The sequence below is a fragment of the Xylocopa sonorina genome, chromosome 12 (assembly GCF_050948175.1).
Source record: "Xylocopa sonorina isolate GNS202 chromosome 12, iyXylSono1_principal, whole genome shotgun sequence".
In the NCBI taxonomy this organism is placed as follows: domain Eukaryota; kingdom Metazoa; phylum Arthropoda; class Insecta; order Hymenoptera; family Apidae; genus Xylocopa; species Xylocopa sonorina.
This window is the reverse complement of record NC_135204.1, coordinates 7,569,577-7,584,628: the sequence shown is the minus strand read 5'-3', so window position 1 is coordinate 7,584,628 and position 15,052 is coordinate 7,569,577. Positions and strand designations below refer to the sequence as shown.

Here is a 15,052-nt window from a genome sequence, read left to right as displayed (position 1 = left end):
TTCATAAACCCGCGAGCAAAAGCGCGGGATAGGAAAATAGAAGAAATTAGTTTTCAATCAGTTTCAAAGGCGCGGAAAAAATGTCTGCGCCGCGGAAAAAGGCAGGGGGAAACATGGTATAATTGGAAGTGTATAAAAAAAAAATTTCTTTCCAAGAAAAGAGCGAACGGTGGATACGCGAAACCAGGAACAATTAATTTTCGATCGACTTTAAATCCCCAGACATTTTCTGCACGATGCCATTCGTCTCGATAAATCCCTGTGCATAATTAAAAGCAGAAAAATGTTTAGTACCGAGGATCTAATAATTAGAAGGAATAAAGCGTAGAAACGATCGTGGAAAAATTGCCTCGCGATTGATTATTCTCAGAATTTTCTATTCGTCCACGCGCGGAACGATCAACAATAAATTCTTGAATGCAAGCGACCTTACGTAATCACGTTTTTTGCGCAAATGAATCTGCTCGAATGTTTACGCGACAATAGTAAACGACGTTCGAGCAGGAATTATTGCAAAGCTTTATCACACCATGAATTGTATTTTTCCTCGTGCGCTATTGCACGAGGAAATGTATTTTTCCTAGTTCACATCGATCTCACATCTTTTCTGCCTATACGTGGAAAATAAAGATGTATCTGTCGTTGACAAGAAAAAACCCAGAAAGGTCTAGAAATAGTTCAGAGCATCAAAAAAATTCATTACCAAATAATTCATTTTGACTGGAACGCAAATGCGACCTCGTAAATTTACCAACGAACCTTTGATAGGAGGATAAAATAAAAAAAAAAGACGATAAAAGAAGCATAAAACTTGCGACAACGCGTGGTCACAAAGGGTTAACTCTTGCGTCATAAACACCCCTATTAACACCAGGCGTTTTAACGTCTCTCCCCAGTAATGGTGGCTCGTCGAGTTTCACATTCGTAGACGGGTCGCGCGCGTTGGTTGCCGGAAAAGGTTCACGATCACGTTCAGCCAGCGTGCATTTGAGGAACGTCTGCATATCTGCTAAATGCCCGTTGAATCCACGATGGGCGTGTACGTGTGCGCTGCACGCGTCCATGTGTTAATATTGATTTGTTGCGAATTTATATTTAGACCCGTCGCGAACTTGCCTTGGAACGAGTTATTTATCCTTCGGTGTTTTCCCCGTTGAGAGAGCGCGCGCCACGCTCGTTTACGGGGAATTACATTTCGAAAAGCCCTCCCTCGTTTAGCATCGCGTCCCGTCTATTCATCGACGGTCGGATATCAGACGCGTTGTTTTATTGCAACCGCGCGCGCCGTGTTTCCCACCCCTTTCTCTGTCGATTCAAAGAGTATCCATCGATATGGGATGAGATTGCAGTTGGAAGAAGACTGTTGAAGATACATCTACTTTTGTATCTTCACTCACACTGAAATATTGAATTAATGGTGTCTTCGTTTAGCAATTTTAGAGCTCTGAATTATAGTGTGAAGTTTTTTTGTCCTTTTTTTTTTGGGTTAGAAATATTCCATGAGGTGAGAGTAGAAGTATGTATGCTCGTAGCGTGGGATATGAGTAGTGACTCACTGTCGGTTTCATAGGTATTGAACAACATTTCACAATGTTGCACGCAGCCTTCGTGTTACGTGGATCACTCATGGCGGATGTTTATGCTCGATAACTTCGTATATCAAAAATATTGCGTCTAGAGACGTACTGTGCGCGAGAAAATAAACGATATTTGCGTCTACTTACGTGATGTGCGAGTCGACCTTTATCTAAAGGCCAAATTACACAGTTCACTGTGCCGCGGCAAGGCTGCCGATCCAACAGAGTCGAAAGCGAGGCAAAGTGTGTATAAATTGCCGTTCGAGTCAATCGTAACCCGGCGCTGTTCATTCTACTTTCAATTTTGTTGAATCAGCAGCCTTGCCGTGGAAATGCTAGCCGCGTGAATTCGCCTTAATAACCACGTTGGCGCTGGAAAATTTCCATCGCGAGCAGCAGCTCCTCCGATACGTTTCCCGTGTCCCACAAAACGCGGGATTCCCCCCGGTACTTTGGTCGCGGTGCAGGCGAAAACGCACCGTCACACCAGGCACCCCATACAGGCTACAGCACTGTAGCCAGGCTTGACCTTGCCTCGAACGCGATATTTTTAGTGCTAATTCAGAGTTCGCGACGTGCGAATATCTTTCCCAGCGGTCATGTATATGCATCGAGGAAAACGGCGGAAAAGAAAAAAAGGAAATTAAATTAAACTCGAGTCATGCCGTTGTCGCATGACCACTTTCGTTGCTGCCCACCGCGTTTCCGTTACGCTCGTCGAACTCTTTCTCCTCTCCGTTGCCCTTCGAGACCCACCGCCGCCGTTTCGTCACCGGATTTAGACCAGGCCTCGCGCCATCTTTCTTCCTCTCTTTTTTTTTTTTTATCCCGCTTTAATTAACCAAGGTAATAAGTCGCGTACGTATGGCGAAACGCCGAGTGGCCGCACGTGTGGAGGCACACGTGTGCGCGAGCCATCGACGAGGGCGCTGCGAACGGGCCTGGGGGACGCGTGTAACGCGAGCACAGTACCGTATCAAATAACGGTTGTGCCACAGCGGCCTGTCTGCGTGTCCGCGGCCGTTTTCACTGATTCCACGAAGGGGCGTTTCAACGGGGCACGCGAGGCGGTTCCGAAATTGTTGGGAACCCTGTCCGGCGCAGGCCAACGATCGTGCAAACGCGATGTCATTTTTCATCGCTGGTCTACCGTGCACGTACGATGTTCCTTCATACGCGAGCAATTAATTTTGCGCAATTTCGCTGTACATTGTTCAACTGCTTTTTGTATATACGCGTCACTGAATTTCGAATCGTGGCACTCTGAACTGCGTGCGGTACGCTTCTTCTATCCCCCTCGGTAACGTCAGTGGTTAAATAAAAGATAACGTTTGTTGCTTACGTTGCTTATCGTCTAGCAACTATTTCATGCGAAATCGTGCTTATCTGGTAGTTCTGTATTTACGAATAACCGCGTTGAATTTTAGATACACCAATGGAACGATAACAGCTTTATCAAACATCTAGTTTACACGGCGATGCTTTAAATTAGTATCGAATTTATTTACGCACGGCTAATTGATTTTCATTGGAGCACGAGGCTAACGAAAATTATGTCTGATTCGTTCGTTTCTCGTTATTTCGCGTGCGTAATTTATAGTTACTAAAATATTTCAAGTATAATTTCCCTTCCTTTGTACGTCTATACGCTTAGGATAATTAAAGTGAAACTTGGTACGACTGGTAAAGGGATTTAAAACTGAGACGGATGATTTATTTCAGTTGCACGACTGATAGCCCCCACTTTGGCACTCGTTTCGTGTGTTTTGTTCATTAAGGAGGAACGTGAATTATGCGTTCGGTTAATCGCTCTATTTTTTTCCGTTCAGGGACGATAACGAGTCCCGCGAACGATACCAATGACGTAGACGTTTCAGTGTCACGCGGAATCGAAGCGAGTGTCAACTGTTCGTTGGTACATACATCGAAATGGTGGAAGAGTTTCGTGGTCTTTCGTGGTTCCTAATGTATTATACCGTTAAACTATTTTTAGCGACACGATTGGTTCTTGAATTATGCTAATCAGCGCTTGAGGCAGTTCCAAGCTTATGTTTGATATCTGGCGTTTCGTGGCTTGGGACTGGGATATTATTTTACCGATTTCTCGAGCTGGACAGTCTCTTTCCTTTGCCAATTCATGCTCGCTACATGAATATGGTTAAATTATTACGTCTCGTTCAGAGACACGTGATTCGAGTTCTAATTTCTTGAAATTTTTGAAAAAATTCTGAAGTAAAATAAACAAAGTAATATTTTAGCAGGAATGCACACGAGGGTATCGAAAAGATTCCACTTTTTTCGCGTGTACAAAATTCAGACTTCAATTAAGTTTTGCAATTAGGAAAGAATTATACGAAAAAGCAAAAACAAGTAGAACAAGTGGTAAAAAGAGAACAGCGTAGTTAAAAGCAAGTAGAGTTCCAGTTTTTCGCCAGCTCTCGGAACACGGACTTCAATTTCTTGCTAAAATGAATTATCGCGATGAAGAGGCTTCAAAAAACTCTTGAAAACACGAAACCTAGAATCCAATTTACCAATTATATAGATTATCGCATAGTATATAATTGGGGACTGGATACAAAGTAGCAATAACACTTTTAAAACCTGTTTTTTCCGTAACTCTCGCGCATGTGTATAATCTGAAAATGAAGTAAAAAAAAAAAGAAAAAAGACTACAAGTTAGATGCAAACATATTACCACATCGAATAACGCGCTAAATTAGCGAAATAATTTATCCACGATGGAAATCTGAAAGGTTTCGATAGGGAAATGCCTACTTCCTTGGAACATTTTCCCCTCCTGCGCGCGTAGGCTCGCTTCTCTGTCTAGTCTTGGCTCGTTCGCCACAATTTTATCGCTCGTCTAATATCTACTTACAGGGAACATTCTGTCCCGTTGTTTCTAACAGCGGGCGATCCGCTGTGCTCCGAATAAAATCGGAGAAGGGAGCAATAGCGTGTAATATTAAGTGCACGTGTAGTTGCCTTTCGTCTGGCGAAAGAAAGTAGTCGGTCCCGTTACGAAATAGCGAGTGAATGCCGACAATCTGGGTCAGACAAAAGCGGAACTTCCGCGACTCTAGTAGAGGGCTCTGGCGAACCGTTTAACCTGGACTGTTGGACTCCAATTTTTTTACGCGCTCTTTCGCGCGAATCGTTCGATACACTCCTGTCCAAGCATAGCCGTCGCCTCTGCTTCGATTCGATAGACTTAATCGTTACATAATACAAATGCATAGAGCTGCAATTGGACGACGCGACATTGTGCCACTGTTGCAGCCGTACGAACGGAAACACTGCGAAGCCACGCTATGTCTGCGTAAAAGTTAGTCCTGGCTACGTGGCAAATAATTTTTTTCCTTTTAGACAGAGACTTAAATGATAGGAGAAATTTTTCACGGACAAACTGGGGTCGGGCAGGGGTTAATTTCGATGGAAAGAAATTCGTCACGTGTAAATCAAGTTGGTGTCGATCGGTAATCCACGAAGATCGACACGAATTTGACCTTTTGTAATTGGAACGTGGTACTCGTGGGACAGAAAAAAAGTTGTAATTAATCAAGGATCAATGACCCTTTTAAGCAGTTAGGTTAGAGCCAGTATAATGGCACCGCGATGAAATACAATAGCAGAATGACATGGAAGTCGTGTCTGCATAAAATCTTGGAGAACAATGGAGGAAAGAAAAATTGCAATCGCCTACTATTTGATTTCACGTGGGACATTAAAAGATATTTTAAGTTTGATTAGTCAGCCGGTATGTTTGCTGTGATATCTGGCGACAGTGGTGTAGATTTCCTCGGGACTTTTCAGTTTATTGCAGATATATCTGGTCAAAGAACTTACGTGCACTAGATATACTAGATTGATAGTATTGGCGAATGGTACTTTCCGTTTGCGTCCACAGGGTGAACAGACTTTGCAACGGGTCATAAATCGCCTTTGTGAAAGTGTTTTAATGGTGATGAAACCGTGCTGGCCGACTACCCTTCACCTTCAACTCGCGTGCACCCTTTGAAGGTGCTACATGGTGTTGGTTCAATGGATCTATAGTAGTATCGTATCGTTTTTATCGCCAATTTTGTCGCGCACATAAACGGTAGTAGAGGGTACCTATTTTAATATTAATTTACATTTCACGTTAGCCTCCAGCTCAATAATTTACTCCAATTATTTGGAATAATTATTTGCATTATTCAATTCATATTTATCGGTTGAAATGTATATTTAACGCGCAACGTTTGTATTTAATTATTGAAGAACGTAATATTGACTTTACCGCATTTATATTTATCTATGAATGTTTAAATTCAATTATCGAGTTTATAGATGGTCGCGACCGAGCTACAATATTGAATGCATAAAATTATAATCCGTAATCGTTTCTGGAAAGAAATCACGGGTTCTAAATTATGAGGACACTTCCACGAGTCTTCTGTCTCTTCGAACAGTTTTTCTACGCACTTCCAAGAAGAAAAATCGACAAATTAAGAGGAAACGTTTCCCAAGAAGTTCCCCGAACGCGTCGAGGAAAATATACCCCGCGTTCTTCTATATTTAGCCGTGGCTCGATTCAAATTTCAGAATACATATCGTTGTTTCACAATGTCAGGAATTCGTGGCCGCCGTTTAACTTCTAAATCGAGATGTGTTTACTCTGCCGGATATTAACACGGTCTCGAAGTTGCGTCGCGTTCACGCGACGCTACCATTCTCGCCTTTCGACTCGTAAAAAATAATAATAATAACAATAATGAGAGAAACAAGTAGCCCCAGCAGAATCTTCCCTCTCTTTTTACTCAGACAATTCGTACGCCCGCGTTTCAAAGGATTTTTCAGAACAAAGGAGACAGAAACGCGCGCGCGCGCGTGGACAAAGAGCGCGCGCGCGCTGGCGAGAGAGAAAGAGAGAGAGAGAGAGAGAGGGTTGGCTTTCAGAAAAGTAAAAGGTGAAACGCACGACTGCAAAGGAGTCCACTTTTCACGCGCAAACGGGTATTTCGAGTTTTATCGTTAACTTTCAACGGCAGCCTCGCGTTCAAGCGACACGTCGGGCACGTGATGTTTTAAAACAAGCACGGGAGGCTGAATTTTTTCACCGGGAATTTACATTCTGCCTGGAATTACTTCGCTGTGAATCATTCGACGGCGAGCTGCGGAGGAATACATTTAGTTTGCAAATAACCCCCGATGATACCAGCCTTTATGTAACAGTATCGCTTTTAATCGATAAAGAAATGCGTGTAACGTGGCAATTAACATTCTCCTAAGCGATCCTGAGGCGCCCTGTTCTCTTTCACCAGACGAGGGGCCTCATTAGCGCCTTTTACAGCTCGAGACGCGCTACATAGAAAACCAAAGCAGGAATAATATTTAAAGAGTCAAACAGCTCGTTATTATAGAATAGCCTCGGAATTAACGTCTTGTTAGCACAGGTTCCACAGCGCCTGGGCCACTGGTTACACTTCGTACCATCGAGTTTCCAATCCTCTCATCGTCGATACGACGATCACGATAAATTCTTCAATTATATATCAACGTTAAAGCCACGGTCGAATAAACCCATCGACGCTCCGTCATTTCGACGCGTATCATCTCGACGGTCGCTTAAGACGCGACCGCTTTGATCTTAAATAGAACCGCGCGCAAGTTAGCCGAGTCATTGGTGTCATCTTCTTCGCAGGATCACGTTAACGTGGTTTCACAGTCGAACGTTCCGCGAAGCGTCAGTTAGGGGGCAAGTGGGTCGCAAGACATTGAAATCCCCGCGTAATTCGAACAGAGGGAGGAGACAGCAGCGTGCGCGCGAGCGCGTTAGTGGTAATAGCGTGCGCGAGCTTGTTCGTGGTCGCTTTTACTACCTTGACACGAATTCTCGGTTGGCAGTCAGGGCCGGGGAGACTCGAGGAGGACCCCTGAGCGTTAATTTCACGCGTGGAACCCTTTCGACTCGCGGGCGAAGAGGATTCCGCGGAAGGTTCGCCTCGTTCGTTTTTCCCCGGATCGAGTCCGTTTTACGCGGCTCGTATGAACGTATTACTCGTGCTCTAACGACGAACGAGACTGCACTCCGCACTCTTGCGCGTGTGCGCGCCAATCGAACAATCCACGCGCTCGTCCCGGCGAGGAAACTGTTCACGCGTAGACGGTGACTTTTAGACGACGATCTATTTACGCGCGCACACATTCTCATCGTTAATCAGAGCATACGAGGCTGTTCATTATGCGCGCGAGGCTGTTTAGTATGTGCACGGATACAACTTTTCAATTGTGTAACGCAAACAGTAATTTCTAATCGTGTCCGAAGTTACGGGTGGAAATTGTACCACGCGTTATAGGTAAAGTTCGCGCGGTTTTACTTTTCTCTCGTCTCGAGGGGAAAGTTGGGGATACAGTGCGCTTTTGAATAATTGTTTCATTCGAAAATTCGCGAGCGTTCGATGATTGTTAGAAACAGTGTGTGTGTATGTTCGACGAAATTTCTCCGCGTTCACGTAACCGAGTGAGAAAAAAGGGGAGGGATCGTTACGTGAAACGCGGACGCGGAGAACTGCAGAAGTGAAAGCACCTCTGGTGACGTTCGGTTGTCGAAATCGCAGGGTCGACGAATTTCGATATTCCATTTCGCGCTTGTCGAATCCGTTAAGTTCGATTTCTTATTAATTCCTCGATTAATCTGCTGGAAAATAAATGTTCTTTCTTTGATATCGGTTAACTTTCTCGTTAAGACTGTTCGAAGATTCAAAACAACTTTTCAGGCCATCTTCCTTGATCTGTTAACGCTTCTTCTAACTGAAATATAGTCACACGCGAGATACTTGGAGATAATCCTAAGTATTTCAAGGTCCATTTGCAAATTAACTTATTATATATGGAACAGGTGGTTTTTCATTAGTTCCACCTCGCCTGAATCATTCCACTCGCACAGAGGCCACACTTTCTTACTTAAATCGCAGATAAATAATATCTCGAGCGTTGTACAAACAAATTTATCCGCTGGCAGCCAAAAAAGTTGCGGTTCCAACGGGCCGTTCCACGTTTCACGGTCCGATTAGGATCGTGTCACGCTTCGTTCGAGACCGGCCATGATTTAACCCCCTCAGTCGTGTAAGTCGCACGTGCACAGCCAACTCCAAGCCTCCTTTGAAACTACTGAAATTCGTTGCGACACGTTCGAAGCAATAAACAATTATCTGAACAATTAAATAAACGATGGGAATAAATTTCAATCACGTGTCACGAGACACTCGAAAAAAATAGTAAAAAATGAGCGCACAGATGTTGCAAGGCATGATTCACGTCATCTGAAGTAGAATTCGAAGTGACGTAAATCCACACGTCAGCAGTTGCGAATGTGTCAATGAAAAGTAAGTTTAGAGAGAAGTTTAGAAACGAATTGATATTAAAACATTTAAAACTCCCAAAACTAAATCTCTTTTCAGTTGCGTGCAAGTGCACATGTAGCGTTCATCGACAATTTGGAAGGATAACATTTTTCCCACACGAAACAGCCGTGGAACGCGATCTCCCAAAATCACTGGCCACCGGAAGGGTTGGACGAAACGCTTGGACCCTACCAGGTCCGCTACGCGTGTGTTCTCGCCCCTTCCGGAGGCCGTATTAAAAAGCGCACAGCTGCGCTCTAGCCGTGCTTATTTACGTATGCTCGCGTACTCGCCCCGCGCACACCTGCCGATATTAACAGCAGGTGCATCCACCTTTTGCGCGCGACACCTTGGGACCCGATCGAGGTGCCACGCGATGTTTCGCGACGCCCAAGACCAGCTGACGGACGACAAATCTCTGCCCCCTGTCTCACCCACCGATTCTCGCTTAGATACGATTTCATTTACGCTCACGCGTTGATCCCTGCTCAAACAGAACGGTGGAAGGGTCGCCAGGAGGGTCCTCGATGGTCGAAATCGACGACCATTAAATTAGTTGCGATTAGTGATATCGTGGGTGAGATATTGATATGTATACATATGCGTGTATGTGTATGTATGATGCGCGTATGTGTACGCTGGAGTATTTTGTTCTTGGAACAGTCGAAAATCGAACTGAAAAAGTGGAGAGCACGATTGAAGCGTGAGTAAGTGAATAAATAAGTGAATAAAACAGCGCAACGGAAGTGTTGGCTTTTCCTCGATTCTTTGATCTTCTTTTTTGCTTTACACGCGCAAGGCCGACATTCCTCGCGAGCTGATTCGATATTCAAATGCGAGACCAGCGCCGTGGAAGCGTCATTTTGCAATCACCTTCGCCGACCTTGTCTGGACTTTCCGGAATGACAATCGGCAACCAGATATCGATTTCCAAGTCGTGAAAACACAGTGACCAGCAAAACCCTTTCCTTTTTTTTTTCGTAGCAATTTTGGATCAGGTTTTTCTATGAATATAAAATTCCTACGTTTTCACGATTTTTAATTCGAATTCCAGCTTGGTGGATTCAATTCGATATTCATTCTTATCTCTGTCCGACGAGATTCGTTCGATCGCTTAATCGTAGGAAGTGATCGTGCGATTCGATGAGCGCGAATGCTCGAAAAAAGTGGCGGACTTAAAAGTGAAACGTCGATTCCAATTAGATATCGCGCGGGCAGACGTCGAAGAGCGAGCGTTTCGACGTCTTATCGGATGAAATATGTTTGACAAAGCGATTACGAGAGAGCCTTGACTCGCGATAATTTCATAAGATTTGGAAGAGAAAAAGGGAAGGGATAGAAAGAAACCACGCCAGGCGTCGATAAATAGGCCACCTACTTGTCCGACGTGGAGTCGTGTTTCCTACGTTCAACTCTGGACCAATGTGAAGCGGATGGAATGAAAAAAAAAGAGACGACGGTGGCTTGCCGATTCGTAACGGGACTAACGCGTTTCATCGATTTACACGGTAGAAAACCGTGAATTAATTGGAGCAGAAAGTTAATCGTGGGAGTTAATGAAACTCGTGCCTCTCCAATTATTGGACTTATTGTTGTCTGTGTAACCATTCTCTGGCACCTTTGATATCTGTTCTCTCTTGATTTGAAGCTTACATATCTATTATTGATGATGGTAATTTAGAGCATTTGATTAAACAATTCTATCAAAAAGGTACAAGTGATGCAAAAAAAATTGATATTCTATAACATACATTTTTCTACAGAATCAAGGCGATATTTGCAAAGAAAATAGTTGCAAAACTTCAGTTTGCGAGTATAGAAATTTGCACAAACTGATCGCACATAATACACTATTTTATGCCATCTGGACGGGCTTACTTAATCGTGGGGTGCCCGATTAACAACGATTATAGCAGCAAAAAGTTCCCTGCTATTATCCTCGGCTGAGACAGTGAATCGGTTATTTGAAAGTACGTCGATCGAAAGTCCATGCCGGTGGCATTCAAATAGAAAGTCCAGTTAACAGTATTTCGATAACCGTGCCCCGATGAAAGTGGCTGCCCGTATTCCGAAGGCAATAGAAACCGATTAGAAAAGTTTTACATGTCTCGCGTGTTTCTCACGAACGTTTTTTTTTTTTTTTTTCTTCTAACACTCGTCGAACCTGAAAGCGATTGCTTCGCCCTCGCGATTTTTCGCGTAGAAATTCCGGCAAAACTCAGCGACCCAAACTTTCCATCTTCATCCTGCATCTCCTCCCTGCCACCAGACATGTATCACGCGCTTAACCTTCGTCGTTATTATATCACGCTCGAAAGCAGCGCGAAGACATCTGTCATAATGTACATCCTCGACATCTGTCGCAGCGGCGACGGGGGAAACGAAATCGAGTAACGTCGCTTCTGGTTACAGTAAACCTGGCAGACAGCGGAGGCCAGAGGGTGGACATGACGCACTTCGACTTGCTGAAGGTCCTTGGAACCGGAGGTACGTGAACGAAATCCTTTATTACAGCAACGATCGATTCCATAGGCGAAACCAAGTCGGGCCAGGCCTGTTTTCCCGCCAATTTTACGGCCGTTCACGCCATCTTGGTGCACTCCGCGCAACCGGTTCACTCTTTTTAATTACCGCTCCGTGGACATTTACGCATTCGTGCAAGTAATTTAAATCTGCGTAAAGGTATGAAATATATATATATATATATATATATATATATATATATATGTATACATGCAAATGATAAAAATATAGAAAATATTCAAAGTGAAGGATGAATTGTAATATTTGGACGATGAAACAAATATTAACGTCGAGATGGGAAGTAAGAAGAAGATCGCTGATGTTTACGCAAGAATTCATAAGCGTAATTGAAGAAGCGAGATCTAAATGAAGATTCGAGTGTTCACTTGTACTTATCTCTGAATATTTCCTATACTTTCGCATGGTACGTGGATTTTGCACATTTAAATTATTCATGAATACGTAAACGTAGTTTAGTAACAAGGGAGTAGACAGAAGCACAGTCGAGGAGTAATATACGATATGCTATAACCAGCAAATCTCTGCAGAATGCATAAAAACGAGTAGCACGCGGTATTTGCAAATGTATCTGAAATTTTGCGAATTACGTTCGACAAGAAAGATGTGGAATGTAAAGAAATTCGTTGAATTGTCGCTACTGGAGTCCTCGTCGCTTTATTACACCGCGAAAGGGTTGAGTAAGAGCCGCGAGCACGTTCGCGCGTCGCTGCGATTGGTCGCGAGGACGCTACGTAAACGACGCGAAGGGAAAAGGAAAGAAAAAAACGAGAGACACTTTTGTGCAGCTTACGGAAAGGTGTTCCTGGTGCGAAAGAGAACCGGCACCGACGCTGGCCGGCTCTACGCCATGAAAGTCTTGAAGAAAGCGTCCATCGTGCAGAGGAAGAAGACCACCGAGCACACCAAGACCGAGAGACAAGTTCTGGAGGCGGTGCGGGACAGTCCTTTTTTAGTTACGCTGCATTACGCTTTTCAGACGGACGCGAAGCTTCATTTGATATTAGGTGAGACGTCCGGACGATCGTTTCCATTGGAATCGATAGTTCGAGGAAGGAAACGCGAGCCAGCAGTGCTTCGAGTGTCTTTCCTTTTATATTTGTCGTTGGATGGAAATTAATTTCAAACGTTTCCAGTCCCTTATTCCCTTCTTCGAACTAACGATTCTCACTTAAAAGTAATTCGAGATGATAAACGTTGACAAGAGAATTCATTTCTTGCACCAGAATTATCGACCTTAGAATCTTCTGTGTAATTCAGTAAACAATTTCAACCGTTAAGATCAAATTGCATGAAATTAATTACATTGAATTAGAGCATCGCGAAATTTCATTTTATCTTTATGGAACTTGTTTAATTTCTAATAGAAACAGATTCGAGTCCAGGCTGAAGCATCAGCAGTGACAAAAGTATCGAGAAACGTGGATAATCGTTCCCATACACCAGCAAACGCAATTCCTGCGCGCATCCTCTTCGTCCACGACTGTTTCACAAGCGGCAGAGCCACAAGCAACGGGAAAACAAACGGAGAAAATTCATCGCGCGTCCCTTCGGTTCGCTAAATAACAATGATCATTTGCCTTTCGTGCGCGTCGTTCATATTTTTTTTTTTCCCCCTCCCCCTTCCGTTTTTTTTCTCGCTCGGCTATTTTAAGACCCGGCTAGAGGAACGAACAACCTCCTCGACCGCGTGAAAACACTCGAATCGGCGATGTTTTGCAGGATATCGTGCGAGGTTAAACAACCGAGAACTTTTGCGTTTTTACAGATTATGTCAGCGGCGGCGAGCTGTTTACGCATCTGTATCAACGGGAACACTTCACCGAGGACGAAGTGCGGATTTATATCGGCGAAGTTATTTTAGCGCTAGAGCATCTGCACAAAGTGAGTACCGCCTTTGAGTCGCTACGCGGACACGTGCTGCTCGAAATAATTAATTAATCGGTGGATTCGAGGATCGAACGCCTCTAGCGTGGCTCGTCTAGAGCTTTTGAGATCATCGAGGGCGAGTTCTGGGTGCCAGAGCGACACGCGCGTCGAACGCAACAAAATTGTAGCGTAAAATCTAAATTTCAGCTTGCAATTATTCTGATAAATTAAAATTGTTGTTGCGATATGGTACGCAAAGTTGTCCTGTAACTTTGGAATTACGTTACGGTGTACAGATTGAACCTATGCTTTAAACATTTCACTGGGATACATGTATATGTATATTTGGAAACTCTAACGCGGTTTATAAATAGATTTTACTTATAATTCAGCGGCTATAACTCGGTACACAGATTGGATCGATAGTAATTTAAAGTCTCCGGTGTGGTATACCGTTCGAGAGCTCTAACGCGATGTATAAATAAGTTAGTTGGTACTACAGCGAGGCTAAGTCGAAGGCGTTAATATAGCGCGAGGATTATGTTTTTAAAATGACCAGAGAATTATTTCGAGCATCGTGTGTCGTGCGACTACAATTTCTCTCGATACGTATAGCTCGTGAATCTCGAAAGCTCGAAATGCCACGCTAATCCACTTCTAACTGCTCTCGCGCTCGTGATTTGTAACGATCGTATCCCCGTTTCTCCGCTGAAAGAGAACGAAATCGTGGTCTCAACCTTTTATGATCGATCTCGCGACGCTTTGTCGCGAACATTACCGTCTCGCACGAAGCGAGATATTAAAATATTTCACTGTTATCGTAACGCAGTGATCGATGAGAACACTGGCACACACACGCACACACAGTGTTACGTTCTCTCTGTTGCAGCTGGGTATAATTTACAGGGACATTAAGCTAGAGAACATTCTGTTGGACAGAGAGGGTCATATCGTGTTAACAGATTTCGGGCTGAGCAAAGAGTTCCTGCCGCACGAAAGGGACAGCAACGCCCGTGCCTACTCCTTTTGCGGAACTATCGAGTACATGGCACCGGAAGTGGTACGAGGGGGCTCAGCGGGGCACGATATTGTGAGTCAGGATGAATTTACGTCACGATTTGTACCCCACGTTCCTGGAACTGCGTTATCGCGCCCGTACCGCACGCTTGTCAGATACATTTTTATCGATTCGCCGTCCGTTCCCCTTTTAGCCACCTGAAGAACCCGCTTGGATTTTCGTCGGGTGTCGCACAGGTGTGGACTGCCACGAACCGGGATAATTATCATCTCCGTGCTTCCATTCGCGAGCTGCACTTTCCTGTACAGTACGATTCAAAATTGGCATTTTAAAAGTCGTAGCAATGATTAATTATCATTCGATACTTTCAACTTTACTCTAAGAATAATTATTTCAATTCTGAAACACTCTGTATAATATTAATCAAAGTTTCAATTGATAGAATTAAAAAGCATCATTTCTTCTCTTGCCCTAAGTAATCAAGAAAATCCAGACTTACTTTTCAAACACCCTGTATAGCGTCGCGCGAGTGTTGCACAATTGCTCGCTGACGAGCATCTAAAATCCACTACGAACACCATAAATATAGGAGACGTTCGGTCCACGATCGGCAAGTTCCAGGAATAACTCAGCCGGAGAATTCTCTGTCCTAAATGCCCAAT

At 43.9% G+C, this 15,052-nt stretch overlaps 1 protein-coding gene across 4 annotated transcripts in view; it reads left to right on the top strand.

Annotated features, from left to right (window-relative positions):
* LOC143429743 (ribosomal protein S6 kinase alpha-5) overlaps window positions 1–15,052 on the top strand; it is a 32,166-nt gene that overhangs the window by 14,765 nt on the left and 2,349 nt on the right. For all 4 annotated transcript variants that reach the window (XM_076905492.1, XM_076905491.1, XM_076905490.1 and 1 more), the window contains 4 exons: window positions 11,375–11,449; window positions 12,292–12,510; window positions 13,272–13,387; window positions 14,262–14,462. In XM_076905492.1, the coding sequence (XP_076761607.1) occupies window positions 11,375–11,449; window positions 12,292–12,510; window positions 13,272–13,387; window positions 14,262–14,462 (611 nt within the window). The remainder of the gene's footprint in view (window positions 1–11,374; window positions 11,450–12,291; window positions 12,511–13,271; window positions 13,388–14,261; window positions 14,463–15,052) is intronic.